Below are 20,625 nucleotides of genomic sequence, written 5' to 3'. Positions count from 1 at the left end.
GCAAAATAATTGAGATCTCTATAAAAGGTTAATCGGATAAGCGCGTTAGAGAAAAAAAAAACCGGAAATCGGATAATAACCATAAAACAGACAACATTGGTTTACGAATAGGGAAATCTCGTGTCCCCCTTTTCCCTCTCACGCTGAAATTTAAGAAGAGGATAAATAGAAAAGCCCAACGGGTTGAACTTGTTCGGAATTTAATACCGACCGAAGATGAAAAGAAATTTCTTCATTCCCCATCACTCGTATAACAATAACAGAAAAGGGGTACCTCCAAATGGTGTTACTCATAAACGAGTCATTTTCACACAAAACATGTGAATTATTGAACAGATAAATTTTTATTAGGTTAAACATGCAAATGAATTTTGACTGTTCTGAAATGAACAAGCTTTAACTTACATGTTTGAGTTGAGGGGGGGGGAAGCTTGAACACGAAGAAATAGAATTTTCGAGGAATATAGTAACATTTCTTTCCTTCACCCCAATAAAGCGTGATGCTCAAATGCCTATTGGGCGCCGGTTAAGGCAACCAGCGTGAAATGAACTTCTTCGGGATCGACGGCCATCAGTTCGCGGCATACTTTGGCTGCGTCCTGCAGTATACAGAAAATAGCATCACATGAAAATGTCGGAGAAAAAGAAGATGAGACACGAGGGAGAAAGCATTAGGTAAATAATGGAAAATGACTGGAAAATAAACAGTAGAGATGGGAAGCGACGACGCCTGTTGATTCAACAGCTACCCGATGTTGACTGAGATTTCTGTCGCTTCTACGGTAAAAGCAATTGACTACACCGAAAGGAATTATTGACGTCTCGTTATTTCCCCACAAGAGAACAAACAAGATTTTAAGCATGGCCAAAACCGGAAGCCACAAAAATCTCTTACAACATGTGGACAAAGTGAGACCCTTAAAGCGCTAGAGGCGACATGAAAAAGACATGCACGCAACGACGGACGCACTTCCAGAAAAAAAAGGAGTGTTTGGCGCATCAAAAGCTATGTGCAGCTGAACTGATGAATTTTTAATGATTTTGGCGTGGGATATCGTATGATGTACTTGAAAAAGGAAAAAAAAGAAATTTCCCTTACCTCAAGAAACGTTTCTGGTGTGGTATTGCCGTGCGGCATCGGACGAGACTTGCGGCCATCTACCGTCGAGGAAGAAAGTTTCGATGCACAAACCAGGAGTTTTAAAAACAAGATATTTAGACCAACTTGTCAATTTCGGTAATGACCGCAAACTAACCTAATTCGTATAGTCCTCCAGAATGGTGGATCAACGTAATAAAATGTAAGTTAACATTCTCGTCACGGCTCGGGGCTTCAGTTTGGCCTCCTTGCGCGCTTTCTTCGTGGGCAGAAGAAAGACCCTCGTCGGCCTCCAGCTTTTCTGCCCTAGCTTCCGGAGAGAGATCTTTAGTGGCGTCCAAAAAATTCTTCAAATGTCCAGGAGTCAGATCAATTCTACAAGTATAATTCAGTTAAATTTCCATAACTGACATAGTTTAACTACAACTATATAATGTGTACTTGTCCAAGTTGTTGGCCACAGCATGGATCAAAGCGATAGTGCCACACGCATTGCCAACTGTCTGTTTCATAAAGTAGAGACTGGGAGAAATAGCTTCAGATTTCTTCTCCTCCTCTTGCTTCTTGAAATAGCTTTCAAACTAGAATATTAAATTTTAGTATAGCCATCTTTCACAACCCAATTTTGTGCTAACCTTCTCGTTGATGGGAAACAGCAAGAGAACAGCCAAAACAGGTTGAGGAACGGTGGCCAACAATTCAGAGTCCAAGCCATAAACATCATTGATTTTCCACGTGCTTGATACCCCAACAGTTGTGAGAAACTACGTTTCCAAACATAAATTTAAATAACTTATGCATTAAGGTGTCTTCTACAGTGAAATATGTATGTACCTTGTTCATCACCTAGTATGAAGAAGAGATAAGAAAGGGTTGAATTAGTGGCTCAATATATGTTAATTGTATTTAAGTTACTACCTCGGGGTTCGACTCAAGTGGGATCCAGCGTTTATTGCCTGACATTTTACTTGGAAATACCTACAACAACGTGATAAGAGAATAACTTTACTGGACTTCGTAGCTACGGCGTGGACGATTCCAAAGTGAAGCACCCGACTCGTCGGACACTGACGTCGATTGCTCGAAACCTAATGAAAGAAGGAAATCGCAAAAGCAACGTGATCTAGACTAGTGGACAGCCTGCAGGGATAAAATGTGCCCCTGAATTGTCCCTAGAATATGGAACGTAACCATAGTAACGGGCTTACGAAGCCAATGGCAGACAAGAATACAGGCACGTGTGACATATCTGGGGATTTTTCATATTTACGGTACGTGCAATCCAATTTGGAAGGAGTGATGTAGTCTATGAAATAATTAGGGTTATCTGCCTCGCAGTTCATTTTTGACGTTTGCATTCCCACTATATTCAGAAATCCTTCTTATTGTTCTTACGAAAAGATGGCGTTGGTTTTATCTACCAGACAAGGAAAGATAATGACACATACAGCGGGCAGTTGTACCGTTCGAATTCCATGGAATACGTGATTCGTGAAATTAGATAAAATTCTCGCTTTACAGTTTTCCCACAAAAAAAAATCAAGTCCCCCTTTACATATCTTGTACAGCACCTTATTCTGGAATCTTCCCATTACATGCTGGTCGTTTCAGTTGGGTCATCAAAATTAAAATTTGTCTGCTGCATTGATACTTAAATGTAATAGAATAAAGCTAAAATTTGTCTTTCAAAGTCATTACACTTCTCAAAAGTTTCTCACGGCTTTTTTATCGATCGCAGCTTTGCACATTTCCATAAATAGATTATGAATTTAGTGCAAGTAGCGCGCGTGGCAGTTGTGCTGTATGTGCAAACCAACGTAAATGAGTGGTTACTGGTTAGGCAAGCCTCCACGGTAGGTCGTTGGCAGGTAAGGCTGTGTTGTCAAAGTTTCTAGACCGAAAGTTTGTTCACGCTCCCTTTTTCGCGAAATAAAAAAAAGTGGAAAATTAATTGGATCACACTTTTTCTGTTTTACATTTTATGTTGATGTTTCTCATTTCAATGGGGCAACGCGTGGATGTCACAACTCGGTCTTCTGCGAAAGTCGCCCTTCATACACGTTTTTCCATCTTGCAGCCAATAGTGTCAAGCTCAGTCAAACACATAAAAAAAAAATAATAATAAAAAATGAAATTCATTTTCTTGTTTATGTACTTTGCATTCGAAGTACGACAGCTGACGGTGGCATCCAGAATGGTGTTCACATGGGTTTCTCTGAAATGGAAAGAAACAAAATAATAGAATAAGTCCTCTCAGCCGTCGAGAACTGGAAATCAAACAAGACATTTTAAAGGCACAAGCTCCATATGGCACGTGGAGATAGAAACATTCTTTGCTGGCTAGCTTGTGTCAATGCAAGGCTCCAAACTAAGCAGTTAGTATGCTTCAATCAAGTACTTTAGCATTAATCAAATTATTGTCATGTGACTCTGTAAACGCGAAAGTGACCTCGTGAACTTTCAGAAAAAAACATTAATTGTGTAGGTAAATTACCGTCACTACCACACCCATAAAAAATCTCACACTCTGTCGAACAGTATTTTTCTGGGGCGCTCATTTTGCCGCCATTTTTTCTTTCTTCCCTTTTTCTTCCACCCCGCCAAAACCGAGAATTACAATAATTTACTCCCTTAGCTATGACGCTATCGTTTTTCTTTTGTTTTTTTTTTCTTTCGTTGGTCGGAATTTTTTCTTTCTTCTTTTTCGTCCATCCCGCCAAAACCGAGAATTACAATAATTTACTCCTTAAGATATGACGCTATCGTTTTTCTTTGTTTGCTTTCGTTGGTCGGGGAGAGGTTTAGCCAGCCACTACTCTTCTTTTTTATTTACATTTATAAAAATAATAAAAATTTTTTTGAAGCAATGGCGTCTATAAGAACCGAACACGGACAGTCGACGTATGATCTCAGTGCTATACCACAGCGCCCTACCACAGCGCAACACCACTATTAGTCACATATTATATAGCTCCGGTATTAGAACGAAGGTCGATGAAAAATAAATTTGTTTGAGATGTGCGGTCCTGGCACAGTGGTTACCACCTTCGCTTCGCATTCTGAAGGCCCTGGGTTCAAGTCCCGACACCGCCAATTTCCCCCCTCCCTTTCCCTCCAAATCTTCATTCAAGATAATCAAGATACGCAACATTCATCGGATTACGCAAGCTTCTACAACAGATCAAGACGCAAAATTCTACGCCTCTTTCAAGAAAGAAAAAAAGAAGAGAGAAAAAAAGAAGAAAGAAAAGAAAAGAGAAAAAAGAAGAGCCATGCCTACTATAAAGGGGCTAAATGGCACACCAAAAAAAAGCATTGCCAGGCTAAAAATCGATCTGTAGTACTGTTCACTACCTTGAAGATCGAACCACAAGCTGAAAGGTAGAGAAGAGGTGATCGTTGAACGTAGGCTGTTCGTTAGCCTCCCCACGGCCTGAAAGACGGCTCGTGGATGCAGGCAGCTTATCATCGGGATATGTGACCCAATTCGCTACCCGTAAGTTTTTGTTGTTATAATAGTTTATGTTGGTATCTAACAATATTTTTCTCTAATATTTTTCTCTAACTTTCTGTAACGTGCCGATGAAGTTCAAGCATGAAAGAGGTTGGTTTTGTAAGTAGAGAATGGTAATATTATTTATTGACAACAAGCTATATATAAGCTATATAATGTTATGCTATATATATGTTATATAACAATATAACAAGCTATATATAAGCTGGAGATCCGAGCCTCAGTCATTTCTTTTTTCCCTTTCCTACCGTAAGCTGGCCACGCGCGGCGCTAGGTTCCACTTTCCACTGTTTTTCCCACACATTTCAATTCTGCATTCGTTACCAAACAGTGGAAAGTGGAGCTCGGTTTGGGGTATTACGCCCCTCTGGCAATGCACAGACAGGCCGTTATTATAGTAGGCCATGTGAGTATGCCATGAAAGTAACAGGGATTTTTCTGGGGATTTTATTTTTTTTAAATAGGGATTTATGTCCCCAGTCTGGCAACGTTCTAGGGATACCACTTTGCGGAAAGTGGAAACACTGGGTTAGCGAGGTCAGTTACTTTTTTTGCTTAGCCCTAGCTTGTGGTATCGTTTTCGCTCTCGTGCTCATTTATTCTAAAGTGCTATCTCAGCGTTTTGTATTAAACCTCTGGATGAAATATGGTGTACGGACACACTAATGGTATTGTGGTTACTTGCACAATTTCTAATATACTCGTAACTTGTAATTGCTAAGATAAAATATTTCGTGTTTTGTAAGTTCCGGCGGTAAAAATAAAGAGCCATCTAGCGGTCGCTATTTTAAACAGCTTTCTAAAAAGCAGTTCGTTCCCATGAAACGTTCGACTTCAGAGAAATTTGCCACTGTGGAACTTCATTTGTTCTTCGTGAATACTTACTTTGCAAAATGTTCTCTCTTTTCGTGACAGCCGTAATTTCATCAAGACATATCTAGTGTTGAATTCTGCTTATGCAAAACTTTGACTAACGCTTCGTTGCGAAAAAGAAAAAAACGGATGTGAAAGTGAAAGCCAAATAGACGACATAATATCATTACGAAATAATACGGAGAGTTCCAAATTTTTATCGTTTTTCTCTTTAAAAAAAATCCTTTCTTTTCGTATCCTGCTGACGAAAAATAGGTCGGATGAAACTTCCAACATCTATTTACATTCCTGAGGAGACAGGGACTTTTTTTTCTTGGGTTCGATGCTTCGCCAATCCATTGTATGTCGAGCTCCACTTGTTCGCTTTGCCAATTTTTTTTTTCTCTTTCATTCTCATCAAACCATTCTGACCGGTATTAAAAGTTCACGAAACTTTTGTTCCCGTGTGCGAATAATGCTGGCGAGGACAGCATTAAAAGAGGCTTTTGTCTGCTGGACTTTGTGCCAGAGACTTCGACGATGATTTAATACGATATAAAGCTCAAAAAAATAGAAAAACTCTGAACTTCTTTTCTTTATCAATCCTCTTTTCATTCGTCTTTTATTGCTAGATTCGGCTGTTCTCATCCAAGTTTTCCCCCCTCGTGGCCAATATATTATTTGCGGGCCCTTTGAGTTAAGCAGTCAAATTTAAATATTATGCGCCATGCTGAAGAGTTAAGATGTTTCTCAGCCACTCGCAAAGGTCGTGGCACATCCGTTTCGAATGAAAAAAGGGGGGGTTTCTAACTTTGGATATCAAATGTTTGCATCGATTCCAAATTTAGTAGCGAGACGCGATGTGGATGTTTAATGTGTAGGAAAAAAGAACCCGATTTGAAGTTTTATTCACGAATTATTTATTCCGCATTTTCGAGCCCATACAATACGATAGGATGTAAATCTATACTTAAAAAAAAACGGCTTAATTCCGTTTCTTTGCTTTTCTTGTTACAGTTTTGCGTCTGTGGGGACGTACGGAGGGCTTATTTCTATAACGATGGAAATCTCTGAGTAATAGTCCTAAAGATTTATTATTATTTTTTTCTAAATAAGAAAAAATCAGGTCTGGAAGAAGCAGCAAACCGCAAGTTGGTTGTCCTGGACGCATTGTTAAACTTTTTTTTATTATTATTTCCTCCTTTCCCTCTGGCCTCGTAGAAAAGTTATTCCGCATTGATATAAGGCCGGGTAAAATTCGATTTATTTTAATTGGATAGATTTTGAAAATGCAGCCAACTCTATTGTATGCACTATTTACACAAAATACCAGAGAAAAAAAAAAAATAAATAAAAATAAATAACTTCCCAGGAATGGGGCGTGTCGTTGGCAATGCATCGATCGTCGACTTTATGCGTTCTGCAATTTTTGTGTTACTGTTGACAAGTTTCATATCACGCGAGGGCTGTTATTCCAATGGCCCGAGACGACGCTTCCCGTCTGACATGGCTAATAAAACGGAAGTATATAGAGGTATCTAGAACGCAGGCTATTGTTTATGCTAACTAGTAGACTCTGCTCACAAGGAAAAGTATAATGGAAAAGTTCACGGAACATGTGCATACGTCAGCTGTCAACTTTCTCCATGCCACTTAATATCTTGGGACACGCAATTTACCTGCGCTGGCAAATAGCTCGACGCCTAATTCATTATCTCTTGAAAACTCCCATGTGCACAGATCGCGTCCTTGTCGAGTACCAGACATCAGAGTTTCTAATTAACAACAACTTGTTGTTTTTTCTTTTCTTTCTTTCTTTTTCTGAACGAGCAGAGGATACATGGCACGAATATTCTTTAGAGAACCGCAGAAACAAGAGATGATGAAGTGCTTGTCTCACTCACACGACGCAGTAATTCCATTGTTACGCAAATTGCAGATGGCTTCTTTCGACGTTGAACGAGATCGTTTGATAAGCAGTTCACTTATTTCAGCCATTACATTTTATGTGCTTCTTTTTTTTTAGTATTTACATGTGTCTGTTCTGCTATTGAAAATTCAATGACAATTCAAAAGAGCAATGGATTATTATCATTTTTTTTTATTTGGTTCAACCTTCGTATGACAAATGAATCACGAGACAGAAAAGGGTGTCACGAATCCGACAACCATACATTATAAACAATGACAGGGTTTTATGAGATATGGACATTTTTTATTTCTATACGTATGTTTATTTCATTTTTTTATTTGTTTTCGTTTTTTTTTTTATGGCGAGAAGTAGACGTTTTCGCCTTATGTACACAAAATAGGTACGGCAGAGTTGTTTAATAACACACAACTAAAAAAAAATGGAGAGATGCAACGTCAGTAAAGTACCGAATGACCAATCACGAAGAGAAGAATCCAAACGCTAAAGTGCCGTACGGCCACGCCCGTCAATTCTTGAACGGCCGCCTGCTGTTCACCTGTTTCGCCCGTCCCAATATTTAAAATAAGTCAATAATCAATTCAAAAGCATGGCATTTTCAAATGCAAATTAGCAACTCGTTCACGTGTCCTATTTCTGTATTGGTGTAAATCATTATTCCTTCTTCATTGCCATTAGAATTATTACCTTGGATGACGTGAACAGACACGATGGCCTCTGACCGGTTGTCCACTGAACAGCTGTAGATTCCCGAATCGCGTGAATTCGCCCTAGCCATCAGAAGCCAGCTGACAGCGTCCCGACCTTTCCGCTCCGTCTTGACACTTTCATGTGCCAACGACGGGGTACATCAACAAGATTAATCGAAAAAGATGGCTTTAGAAATCAGCAACAGTCGATGGACCTACCTGACACCACCTCGCTGTGTGTCGTGATTGAGAATGGTCGATCCGAATTTCCAGTGCAGTGAGAAATTGTCCCTGTCGGCCTGTCGCACTTGGCACACCAACCGGATTAAAGCGCCATTTTTGAAAACAGCTTCGCTAATAGAAATGTTTCCTTCGTCCACAATGGCCACAGCTGGACCTGCATGAAGAAGTGCATTTTTTTTTTTTTTTCATATCTCTGCGCCGCGAGGTAATTTAATCAATAACAGTCAAGTTTAGCCTTCGCCGAGTATCTGCTTAGCATTTCCTGCTTCTTCTTCTTCTTCTTTTTTCTGTTTGCTGCTGAGACATTTAGATTGATGTCAAACACAGACAAAAGTTTTTTTTTTTTCGTTTAATAGAAAAATTCCATTGTCCCCCCCAAAAAAAAGTTTTTTTGAAAATAAGGGGTGGGAGGAGGAACTAAAGGACTGGGTAAGGGATTGGAACGCTTTACAGTACATGTATGCAACATGATACACGTACAGTACTTATGAGAGTATGCGACATCATGGATTATGACAGCAGCGGTTTATTTAGACGGAAAACTTTTTTAGTTCCCCTCCTCTCCCTGTACCCGTCCAACTTTGGCTCCAGTCTGTCCCGCACGACTTTTCAACCATAAATGCACTACCCCGTTGACAGACATGACACGTCTCTCCGGATTTGCTTCTTTTCCAAAAAAATAAAAATAAAATAAGAAATACGCGACTTAAGAGAGGCCGCATTTACGTTTGAACTGTGCGGCATCTCTCTGACGCGTTTCTTAACGCAGACAATCTCATGGGGGAAAGGGTGGGGGAAGGGTTTTGAATTTCCTGCCGATATGTCAGATAGCTAAAGGCAATCAAGCGTACACGATGATCGTAATAGATGCATATATGGCAAGCAGTTTCGCTATGCTCTTTGAATGTTCCGAATTTGAAATAAGAAAAAGAGGTGCAAGGAGATGAAAGAAGGACGTTGCGTTATTACGTAGCCGAATTGAAATGTCGAGTTCGTTACATCGGTATCGGTTTGCCATTGATCGATATGAACAACCCCCCTCCGCACGTCATCTCGGTCTTTATTTTGGATGGAGGCCTCCCCCAAAAGAAAGATAGAAGCGATACTTAATTTTAAATGTAAAAAAACAAGAAAAATTGAGAGCATATGTAATTTGACAGTTGATCCTGATGGGGATTTTTTTTTTTTTTTTTTTTTTAAGAAATGCCCGTCTTTTGATGTCTCGATTTGTCCTTTTTTTTTTTTTTGTTACCTCTTTTGTTTCAAAATGAAGCCTTTTTATTAGGTTTTCGGGTTATTGAGTATTCACGGAAACGCCGTGATTCTGCTTTGCATCTGCTTCGAAGAGGCTTCAAACACGAACGGCAAGGGTATTTTTATTTTTTTATTTTTAAAGAAAAAAAAATAAATGTTTCAAAATAAAACTGTCGGCTTTTTTGTGGCGTAGTTTCCGCTTTTTTTTTTTTTTTTTTTTTTTTTTTGGCAAGAGGGACCTTGACAGTGTGATACATTCAAGCCTTTTGTGATCCTCTACACACTCTCGGGACTGGATCTATCCCGGCACAGGAGCAATCTGAAAGACTTGCGCTTGAGAAGTCAACAAACTAAAGCAAAAAAAAAAAAAAAAACCAATTCTGTACAGACTCACGCCTTACTTTCAACTATCTGTTGACGAAAGAAAGGAAAACAACATATGAACCTCTCACTCGTTGCCTTCTGGTTCCAACATCTCTGAGCAAGACACGGGCCGCAAAGGGAAAGATTCGGCCGTTTGATGCTATAAGAAAGCCACTTATTTTTTTTTTTTGTGTTTTTCACGCAAAAGAAAAACAGTTGTAAAAAAAAAAAAAAATGATTAAGATAGAACGCCTACGTGAGCGCGTCCAGTTCCTCTTGCAAAAAACAGAAATTTAATGAGTAGACCAAGTCTTAGCCCCGGATGGATGTCAAAACAAGATGGACCGCACTCTGGGCTGGCAATGGGATTGATGAGGGCCTGCAGTGCCGTATATACTTTGCGGCAATGGTCGAATCGATAACAAAGTAGGATTGATGCCGACCCAAGGGTCAAAGACAACTTAAATATTATATATCCACGCTCACGAAAGAGCATTTTTTTTTTTTTGTTGATTAAAATCTCTTTTTTTTTTTATTACATACCTCGAATGTGCAGATAGACGAAGAGGCCGATAGGCGGATGTGTATTGACCTACGCCAATATGAGAAAAAAAAAATCGCGTGAAATTAGTTTTTATTTCATGTCGTGTAATGTATAAAAATAAATCACACGAAAAATCAATATGTACTTGACACTGGTAGCAGCCGGTGTCCTGCAGTTCGAGCGAAGATATCTGCAGCGTCCAGTTGCCGGGGTAACGCCACGCGATGGCTAACCGATTGTCATTGGAATACGTTCCGTTGCCCACAGTCAGTAGTTGGACGCTGTCCTCAGAATGTTTCATCCAAGAAACCTGTTTTTTTCATTTTTTTTTACGCATCCCCCCCAAAAAAGAAATACAAAGAAAAAACGTGTTGTATACACATTCATTAGTAAACAAACAATCATCCGACTGTATAACAGCCCATCGGCAACATCGTCCCTTGTCTATTAGCGGAACGTTGCTAGGAGGACATCGACGTGGCTACATGATCTAATCTACAATACCAACGGCTATTCCCAACGTTCCTTTTTTTTTTAAATTAATCAAATGATAGCGACGTCTCTTGTTTTTTTGTTTTTTCGGTACTGCGTTCGTGTAAGTGCTTCATAAAAGAGCCGTCGGACGTCAAGTTCATTGAGGGAAATTAGAAAATAAAAGAACTATATCAAAGTTTTGCTTTCGAAAATCAAAAGGGAACAGGCACATTGGACAAAGAAAATGGTAATTAAAAAGAAAAAGAAAGTAAAGTTTTCTTCAGCTTGCACACCCGCCCTCGGAGGAATTAAACGCGGATGAGAGGGCATTGTGCGAATGAGGCGAAGTTTGAATTCCCCGCGCTTGCACACGCCATTACAACAGTTCTCCCTAAATCGGATGACATGCTTCTTGATGAAGCTCTTTTGACTTGCTTGACGAAGCCTTTCAATTCTCCAAGCAAATAACAAGTGATGTGTCTTGATATTACACTCTCTCTCTCTCTCTCACCCTCCCACAAATAACATTTGATTGAAAGCTAAGTTTGCGTCCGTGTTTGCAAATGGCCAAGTTGAGGTCAAAACGACGTCTTAATAAAAAAATGCGAGACAAATTGTGTTTACTGTCTTGTTGCCCAGTTGCCTGACTGGACAGGGCAGACGAGCTACGCCTCCGTAAGCGATGGCCATTTTGACGGTGACGTGATGATTAGGCGATTGGATTCCGTACGGCGGCCTCATCTCCATGCGCATCGGTTCCAACTCGGGCAGATACTGGTGACGGTGATGATGATGGTGGTGATGATGCTGCCCACTAGACCGAATGCTCGTCCAACCAGCATCCAAATCCAGGATGTCTTTCTGCCAGCATTTACTCTGCGCGAATGCCTGATCGCTGTCTCTCCACACTAAATCAATATTTAAATGACAATCATCTCTATATGTTCTTCCCTATATAATCTTTAGCGCTTCGTTAAACTTTGATTTCCGGCGGAAATGAAACCAATTCACCACGTCTGAGTCCCGCCCCCCCCCCCCAAAAAAAAAGGGAGTTTTCTTTCGATGTTTACAAGATTTATCGTTAATGCAATAACGTCAACGGCTGAGATATACATCCACGCATTTAGATGTTTTTTTAATGACGATACATTATGGACCCCGGGATGGCTAGTCCTGCGCGGTTAAGTGCAAAGTTTGTCGTTACGTTAACTACCTGGACGATTTACAGTCCTTCTTATTTATTATTTCTATTTTCTCCTCTTCTTGTGACATCTATATTTGGGGTCTTTGTCGCAACAAACTTTTAGGACAACCATACACGCAGTCCACGCCAAAACCTTATGCTGTCATGGTGATCAATCTCACTACATTTATATAGAACCATTATTCCCGTTTGGCCAGGCAGCACTACACACACTGAGGATCAGCCACTCAAAAGTTTTATTTTTGTTGTTGTTGGGATTTCAACTTGGACGTAAATCCTGAATTAATGCCCAAGTTAAAGGTTTGGGTACAATCATGACTTCGATCATCTTTATTAGAGTTTCATTAAAAGTGCGGGATGAGGGGGGGGGGGGGCGAAACATTGTTATAGCCTTTCTTCTTGGAAGATCTTTTTAATCTCCCGCCTTGATTTTGTACTTTTTTTTTTCACCTTCATTTTATTTTATTTTTTATATATATTTAACCTACGCAACAAAACAAAAAAAAAAAAAGGCTTTACGTTCTACGAATAAGTCTAGACGGAGGTGTTCTCTTATTTCGCAGCAGGAGGTTCTTTTTTTCTGTGTACTGTGTGTGTGTGTGTGTGTGTGTGTGTAAGAGATCGTCAATGCCGACGGAGCTTCCTCGTGTGCCATTAGCAACGCTTCGAATGTGCCGGTAATTAGATCAGCAAGTATAAGACTCTGACATCGAGTACGAGATCCATCAGTATCCTTTTCTGTGTGCGCTAGATACAGAGAAGTAGGTTCTATGTGTGTGTGTGTGTGTGTATCAATATAGTGCAATACAACTGCATCAAAAGGGCCAACACACACGCTGATGTTCTACTGTCTTTTTTTTTTTTTCCTAGTCACGATCTTGTTCCTCGCTAGTGGCAAAGCTTTATTTTTTGCAGCTTCTATCGCAGATGCTGAGTGCTGTTCTAATCAAAAGAAACACACTTGAAAAGCTGTCGAGAATGAAAAAAAGAAAGGCTTTCACGTAGCTCCGTTCAAATTCATCGTGTTATTAAACGTTAATAAATCATCGTTTAAAAGGGTGGCAGGTGATGTAGTACGCATTTATTATTTCCGGTGGGGAAGTCCTTACACTACGGCTTTAAAAAAAGCCGAACAATAGAAAACATAATAACCGTTAATTTTTTTTTCTTTTTTTTTTTTCACATCCTACATCCGCAGCCATACGTCAACTGTCAATGCCCCCGTTTATGATGTGCACCCTCCTTATAATTTCACACTCGGAAGTGGGCGGCGTGAAAAAAACAAAACAAACAAAAACTAAGAGGAGGGCTGTATAGGATAACTCCAACATTATCGATCGGTCTTTTTCCTATATATATATATATATATACAACGTCTGGAACAAACAGAGCGCGGGGCCTGTACACAGGAATGAAATAGAGCTCCAGTATATGTGTCTCCTTCATTCGCTCCTTAAGTCTCAAATTTTTTTTTTTTTTTGTTCTGCTGTTATATATTCAACCAATATAAACAAAACACGCCCCCCCCCTTCCATATTTTTCATTTAGTTTTTTTTTAACTATTTCCTAATACATATATTTTTGAAACGCGATTTACGTAAAAAGGCAGTGGGCCATGCAGAGCATCAAATGTCGTTGGAACCAAAAGTTTAACCTAATAGAGTAGAAAATGCGATTATCGTGGCTGTCGCTCCGTTTGGCCCGCCTATTTTTCAAATCATAAAAAAAAAGAAAAGGAGGAGGGAAGAGGACAATCAGCACGAAAACATCAAACGAGTTTCTCGCATCAGCAACAAAAACGGAGTGGAGGGGAGGGAGAAGAAAAGAAACTAAACGATTCATTTGTTTCTGCGTGCGTTTGAAAATCGAACTGCTTGATTGCGATCTGTCTTGATCAATGGCGAGCAGAAAAAAAAGGAAGTGTGGCGGCCAACGACAAACTATACGGGACCGATGGGTACTGATTCAAAGTCGTTGCTTTTTATTGTGTTCAACTTGGCTCTCGTTCGGCTCCTACTGGAACAGAAAATGGGTGGCTGCATTTATTGACTCGACCGCCTGATGATCACCTCTCTTTCTTTTTGCATTTCTCTTTTAAATCTTGCGCAATTCTGGCATCGGCAATGTAACACATTGTGTATCACGGCATATCGAATAACGCGAATAAACAAAACGATAAAGAGAAAAAAAAAATGTAATAATAAAAAATGGAATATGTGCGTGTCGCGTCGGGACAGTCCAACGGCCATCCATTTGAAAAGAAAAACTCACACCCGAATAAAAATAAAATAAAAACAAATCTAGCGGTTCGTTCTTTGATTGCCATCACATTTATCCCAAAGAGATATGGCACACATCCAAGCTCTGACGTCATCTAAAATAAACGAGCGAACAATAAAGAAAAAAAAAAAAAAAAAAAAAAGCGGACAGACGGGCGGGACTATTCTTTTACCCTCATCGCCGGGATGGACAAATACTTTTGATTTTTCTCCCACACGTCTGCGAGACATCGTTGACGACATTTATCGCACGTCACGGTCGATTCCTTTTAAAAAACGCACATCTAATATGAGCGCCCCAGCTTCCCTCCACCCCATCCGTTTGTTTCTGTCCTCCCACCAACGGGAGCAAAGACAACAGAACGGGCCAAAATCTCTTTTGCAAGTCACGCGTCGTCGTCCAACCGAGCCGCTCTTTGCTGGACGTTTCTGTTTGTTTTTCAAAGTTAAAAGGGGGAAAACGCGGGACTCATATATATATATATATATATACGTATATATACATAGCTCCTTCTCATCCCTATTTATGGTGTTGCTTTTATCCTTTTGATCTCCATTCTTTTTCTTGAATGGTCTCCAAAGGCGACGCCAGGTGCATTATCTTTAAGAAAAAAAAAAACGCGAAGCCGCAAAATATATATATATATATATATAAGAGACAATGAACAATTTAGCCACGTGTGGTGCCAACCGAGAAATGATGAAAAACCTTTGTAAATGAAAAATATTATTAATTAAGAAAAAAGCTTTATTTTGTTTTCCCTCTTTTGTGTGTGTGATTTCGAGACGCGGTTATTCGTTATTTTGCGTGCGTCTTTCTTTTGTTTGTCTCACTTTGTTGTTGTTGCGAAAAAGAGACGGGGGCTTTCGCTTCCAGGATTTTCGTTGTCGTGTGTTCCACCGAAAACAGAACAAAACAAAAATAAATAAACACCGAGGACTCCGCATATATGAAGTTTGATGTGGCAGACCGAGTGGAAAACATTGGCGACCGGCTGCCTTTCCTTTTGTAATTCATTTCCTTTTTATTTTCTCAACGCGGGCAAACGCAAAAGCAAAAAAAGAAAAAGGGAGTCTTCTTTGAATAGCAACATTGTTTTTTACGTACTGGCCAGTCGCGTGTATCGCGGCACACGCAGCTGCTCGATTTATCGAGCGGACGGTACAACAAAAAAATAAGCGACCCGTGAAGAAAGATCCAAGTCGATGAGACGCAAAGTCAATTGTCTTTCCTTTATTTAAAAAAACAAAAACAAACAAAGTGTGTGCCCTTGTATTATGACCGACTGTTCAATTGGATATCGAAAACCACTTTGTTCGTTCATCTTCGTTTCATCTTCCGGTTATAACACTCTCCCTTTTTTTTCCCCCAAACAACACCTACAGAGATTGATTGCCAAGTAGAGGGGGGGGGGGGACACGCCTTGCCATCAATTGCCTTTCATTTTGGTGTGGCACGCCGCTATTTTATTCACTTATATCAATCAAAACGACAATGCGAAAAGAGAATTGCGAGAAAGTCCTTTTTACTAAAAAGAAAGGTCGCCTACATATACATAACACGTAAGCGATCCAACGAAAAGATTAGGTATTCAAAGGCACCTGTGGCCCCCCTCCCCCCCGCCCGACATGGAAGGGGATTTACATTTTCCTTTTCGCGCAGCAGCAGCCAGTTGTTTGCTGGCAAGGTTACCCATCTTAATAATGAGCTTAACAATAACTCAAACGAAAAAGAGGAGAAAAACGGGCCGACGTGAATGTTTCATTTCCACGGATCTGAGTTCTGCAAACGCGGGACGCTATCCCCCCCCCAAAAAAACAAATGGGTTTCGCTGCTTATTATTTTTTTTTTACTCGCACCGGATTAATAATGGGTACGGATGTTTTCTTTTTCGATTGTGTAGCGTTTGCTGATCTCGTTTTTACTCTTGTCGAGATGAAAGAGGATAACCAAAAGAAAAACGTGCACTTTTGTTTTTTCATCTGCTATTATTTTGTTTTTAATTACTCGTGAGAGCAAACATAAACCGACATTAAAGTACGATGTAAAACATTAATTACACGCACCCCGCGTGATTAAATCGAAACATCACAGATACACGTAAAAAGCAGCCAGGGGTTTTTCTATACGTTTTTTTTATCGCTATCAATTTGATCTCGGGGAATGAAAAGCGTTCGCGTTGCCTAACCGAACGTTTGACTTTTCCCAATCAAAATTGAAGGGCGGGGTGATGAGATTTCAAATGTTGGGGCTCTTACCGTCTTTAACGTCGGTCTCGTAAGCGACACCGACGTGATGCACGGCAAGGTAACACAAGACCAACAGTCGGCCATAGACGATCCTGGATGGCCATATTTCGGCCGCCATTGTAGGTACCAGTTGGGGACGACTAACGGCTGATTAGGTCTTCGCTAATGTACGTCGCACGGCTCTATGCACGCCAATGAAAAAGAAAAAAAAAAAAAAGAAAATCTTTAGAAATGGAATCGTGAGTGAACACATAGACGGGGGCATAGGTATATCGTAAAAAGTCAAACGTATAGTTCCTTAAAAAAAAAAAAGGGAACAGTAACGATGGTGGATTTCTTTCCACTAGATGTGTCGCTCGATGTGGATATCTTCCAAAAAAAAGGGGGGATTTCTCTTCGTGTCTTAGACTTTGTACGTACCAAGCCGAGTGTAAAGTGACTTAGAGAACTGTCGTCTAAAGTCGTTCCAAAAAGCGAATGAAAAAAAAAAGACCTAGATCACGTTATTGCAGTATGTAATTAGATTACACTTGTACAGTTTGCCACTCTGTTGTATGAAAAAAAATTGAGGCCCATCGGCACCACTCAGAGCATATTGATTCACTTGCGTAAAGATTGCGAGAATTGCTTTGAATCGTTCAGCAAATTGAGAGGTGTAACGTAACGATGTCGAACGCCCATCTTCTTTTCGCCCGCAATAATAACGAAACGTCGATAAATAAAAAGGAAGAAACTGTCCCAGCTGTAGAGCAAAGCTTTCCTTTCTGTTATTGGCCGTGCGATGAGACAACTCTGCGTTAGTTTATGTGGCTCTCAACACTTCGAACGGAAGGAAAGGAGGAGACGCAGATGATAACCGTTCGTCACGAACGTCCGCAACATACTGAAGAGATCCTGGCCCGTTCGGTGCGCCGGCCGACGAGACACACACCGTCCTTCGTGTATAAGGACCCTTTTGCGCGATTAGACGGACGTGTTTTTTTTTTTCACATCCCCTATCAGGAAAGCGCGCACATTCCGAATTGTTTTTGGAATCCATTTAAGAAATTCTAGGATCACCTCCATCAGAGTGTTGCACCTTTCCAACTGTCGAATCCGAAGGGGGGACTGATTTATCTGAATTTCATCGACTAGTATTGCATTCCGGTTGTTCTTTTTTGTTTTTGTTTTTGTTTTTCCCGGAAATAAAATAAAAAAACCAAAAACAATAAAAAAAATTCCGCTATAGACGCGCAAAGGGTTTTTTCATGTGCCTTCTGGTGTGATATTGATCGTAAGCAAAAATGGAGAGAGCGTGACGGCCTGCCTTCTCTATTCGCCCGAAAAGATGGGTGCAAAAAAAAAAAGAAAAAAAAAAAATCCGTTGAATACTTGAAGTTGATCGCCCAGTGCCCGGTGTTGGCATCTGCAATGCTGCGACATTATATGTGGCCGTTGACGATGGACGCAACCGCTGATTTGATGGCTATTCACGAGAATGTCATCAGGCCGAACGACTCTGTCGTGGCCGCCTGACCAAAACCATCAACTCGCAAAACAAAATAAATAAATAAATAAATAAATAAAAATAAATAAATACCCGGTCACGATATACAAAGTTGAGTTCCACGTATGCTCGGCTATAAGGTCAAAACGCACGCATAATGGCATGCGTGGAAAAAATAAATTTCTTGTTTATGATTGTTTTTGATCAAACAACAACACAAAGTTACAGGGCAAGTTATACTCGCACGTTGGTGAGGCTAAAAATATTTCAAAAAAAAAGATAAATAATTCATTCTTGATAAGTAAGTCATGTGAGGGCTTGACAACGAACGTATGGCCAAGTGGGTTTCCAGACGTCTCTTTAGATTTGCGTCTCGTGCAAAAAAAAAAAAAAAGAAAGAAAGAAAGAGAGAGAGAGAGAGAGAGTAGCGCAATGTAATTAAGCGACAGTAAAAGGCGAACAGAACTTAGTTATACGAACGACCCTAGAGATGATATAAACTCTTAGTGTTCAACACTAAACGAGATTTTGTTTTTCGTACATATAGGATAAGAAATCACGCGGCCCATGCAGTCGAAATTCTGTGTCATGTATTTTGTATTTATTTATTTCTTTATTTTTTTTTACCCGCAAAATACTCGGCGAGGCTCCGTCATCGCATAGCGAAACCATCGATCTTGATTAGTTGTAGCTCAGCCCGACGATTCGATGTGGCTATTCGGGCAATTCGCCCCCCCCCCTTCCCTTTAAGCTTCGCTCTCGTGTGATTGCTCATCGTGATCTATTTCATCGCACAATTATTTCGTCCCTGAAAGACTAAACAATGCGCTGTAACGCTACAATTTGTTTGATCGATCTATAAATAAATCGTGCGAAATACTCGGCGACGTTCTACTTTGTTTCAACTGGCGCAAAATTGACGATCATAAAAAAATGCGGTTTAGTTTGAATTTTTTATTAAGGCTTTGCTTTATTCGTATATTAAAACAAAAACAAAAAAACAAAGCCAATTGGAACTGTGGGGTATAGCCAATGCGGCCGCTATTCCATTCGTCCATAAAATTCGTCATAAGAGCGGAGATGCCTGAAGTCAACTACTGGGGCCTGCCCCAAGAATCCAGTTACCAGCATCATTATCCTTTTGCAGTGAATGCATAGGTATCCTGCAGAAGCGAAATAGAAAATTTCCCTCTGAAAAAAAAAAAAACATAAAAGAAAAAAAGAGAAAAAAAAATGGAGAGAAATTACCTTTGGAACTCCCGGAGGCAATAAACTGACCGTGCAGACGGCCAAAGAACTAGAGAGGGGAGGGGGGGTTGACAAATCCTGTTGCTTTAGGTAATTCTCCACTTGACAAGAGCACAGAGACGAAAGTGATGTGTATTGGACGAATGAAATAAAATAAGAGGGGAGCTCTTCACGGGCCGGGTAACTTGCCTCTCAACTATTTGATGTATTGCCTCTCCACTCGTGTGGAAATACCTGGAAAATGCAGGTAATGAACGAAATACTTAAGACATACAACATATCTGATAAATACTTTTATTTCTATTCCATGTTTTCCTTTTTTTTTTTAATTAAAAAAAAAAAAAGAATAAGAAAAAGTTTGAAAACAAAATGTGAAGAAGCTCGTGAACCGTTTGACATTCGAAAGATGTTTTAATAATAATTTTTATATGAATTTAATATTAAAAAAAAAAAGGGTGGGTACACGATGAAGGTACCAAAAATAAGGTCTCCTTGTTATCGAGTTTGCCATTTGATGCCTCTTTTTATGTCTTTTCCTTTTAACAAAGAAGAAGAAACAGTATTTATTTTTTTCCTTCTGTCTATTTTCTTTATCTTGGGCCCTGCATCCGTTTACGGTCTCTTTCACACGTAAGAGGTCTGATGTCGTCCCGCAATGTTATTACTTAGCGGCTCGGGGCAAGCAGCAAAAAAAAAAAAAAAAATAGAAATCCAATCCCCTTTAGACGCCCACTAATTAATTGGAAATGTCCACCTTCTTTTTTTTAAAAGTTTTGCAATTGCTTAAAAATTCTGTTTGAATTCGTGGATTTTATTTTTGTCTTAATCATTTAAATATTCATAAAACTCTTCAGTGTTCGTGTTTCTTTTTTTATTTCTTTTTTTTTTTGCAAATGTCTGTTGCTGGCGAACGATGTTCGAATAGCGCACGAGAAAGTGTAATCAACTATTCAAGTTCCGGCTCGACGATTTCCATTTCGGAATTTCGAATGCAATTCCCGCGTGCGATTTTTCCCTGACATTCAAACGAAAAAAAAATAAATAACGGCATTAGGTCAAACAATGAAGAAATCAGCGTGAGCCAGAAAAAAAGGGAAAACATGATTTTTTGTTTGGCACACTTGTCGGACGCACTTTCCAATGAATACACAAACAGGGAAAACCAAAAATTCTTCCATTTCCGTTTCAGCGGTCAC

The 20,625-nt window shown here is 39.8% G+C and overlaps 2 protein-coding genes across 2 annotated transcripts; both read right to left on the bottom strand.

Annotated features, from left to right (window-relative positions):
* Positions 1 to 325: 325 nt before the first annotated feature.
* Positions 326 to 2,243, bottom strand: LOC130691164 (ubiquitin carboxyl-terminal hydrolase isozyme L3-like). Its single transcript, XM_057514075.2, has 7 exons — positions 2,018 to 2,243; positions 1,934 to 1,945; positions 1,735 to 1,863; positions 1,541 to 1,680; positions 1,257 to 1,474; positions 1,100 to 1,158; positions 326 to 599 (listed from the first exon to the last, which is right to left on the bottom strand). The coding sequence occupies exons 1-7, from the start codon at positions 2,060 to 2,062 to the stop codon at positions 513 to 515; spliced, it is 690 nt and encodes a 229-aa protein (XP_057370058.1). The 5' UTR covers positions 2,063 to 2,243; the 3' UTR covers positions 326 to 512.
* A 5,397-nt stretch (positions 2,244 to 7,640) lies between these two features.
* Positions 7,641 to 17,559, bottom strand: LOC130691149 (zwei Ig domain protein zig-8-like). Its single transcript, XM_057514057.2, has 8 exons — positions 17,116 to 17,559; positions 16,705 to 16,877; positions 11,587 to 11,870; positions 10,634 to 10,798; positions 10,488 to 10,536; positions 8,304 to 8,481; positions 8,083 to 8,219; positions 7,641 to 7,933 (listed from the first exon to the last, which is right to left on the bottom strand). The coding sequence occupies exons 2-8, from the start codon at positions 16,811 to 16,813 to the stop codon at positions 7,833 to 7,835; spliced, it is 1,023 nt and encodes a 340-aa protein (XP_057370040.1). The 5' UTR covers positions 16,814 to 16,877; positions 17,116 to 17,559; the 3' UTR covers positions 7,641 to 7,832.
* Positions 17,560 to 20,625: the final 3,066 nt, after the last annotated feature.

The sequence above is a fragment of the Daphnia carinata genome, chromosome 1, assembly GCF_022539665.2.
Source record: "Daphnia carinata strain CSIRO-1 chromosome 1, CSIRO_AGI_Dcar_HiC_V3, whole genome shotgun sequence".
In the NCBI taxonomy this organism is placed as follows: Eukaryota; Metazoa; Arthropoda; class Branchiopoda; order Diplostraca; family Daphniidae; genus Daphnia; species Daphnia carinata.
Note: the sequence above shows the minus strand (reverse complement) of the source record. Positions and strands in the feature narration are given on the sequence as shown.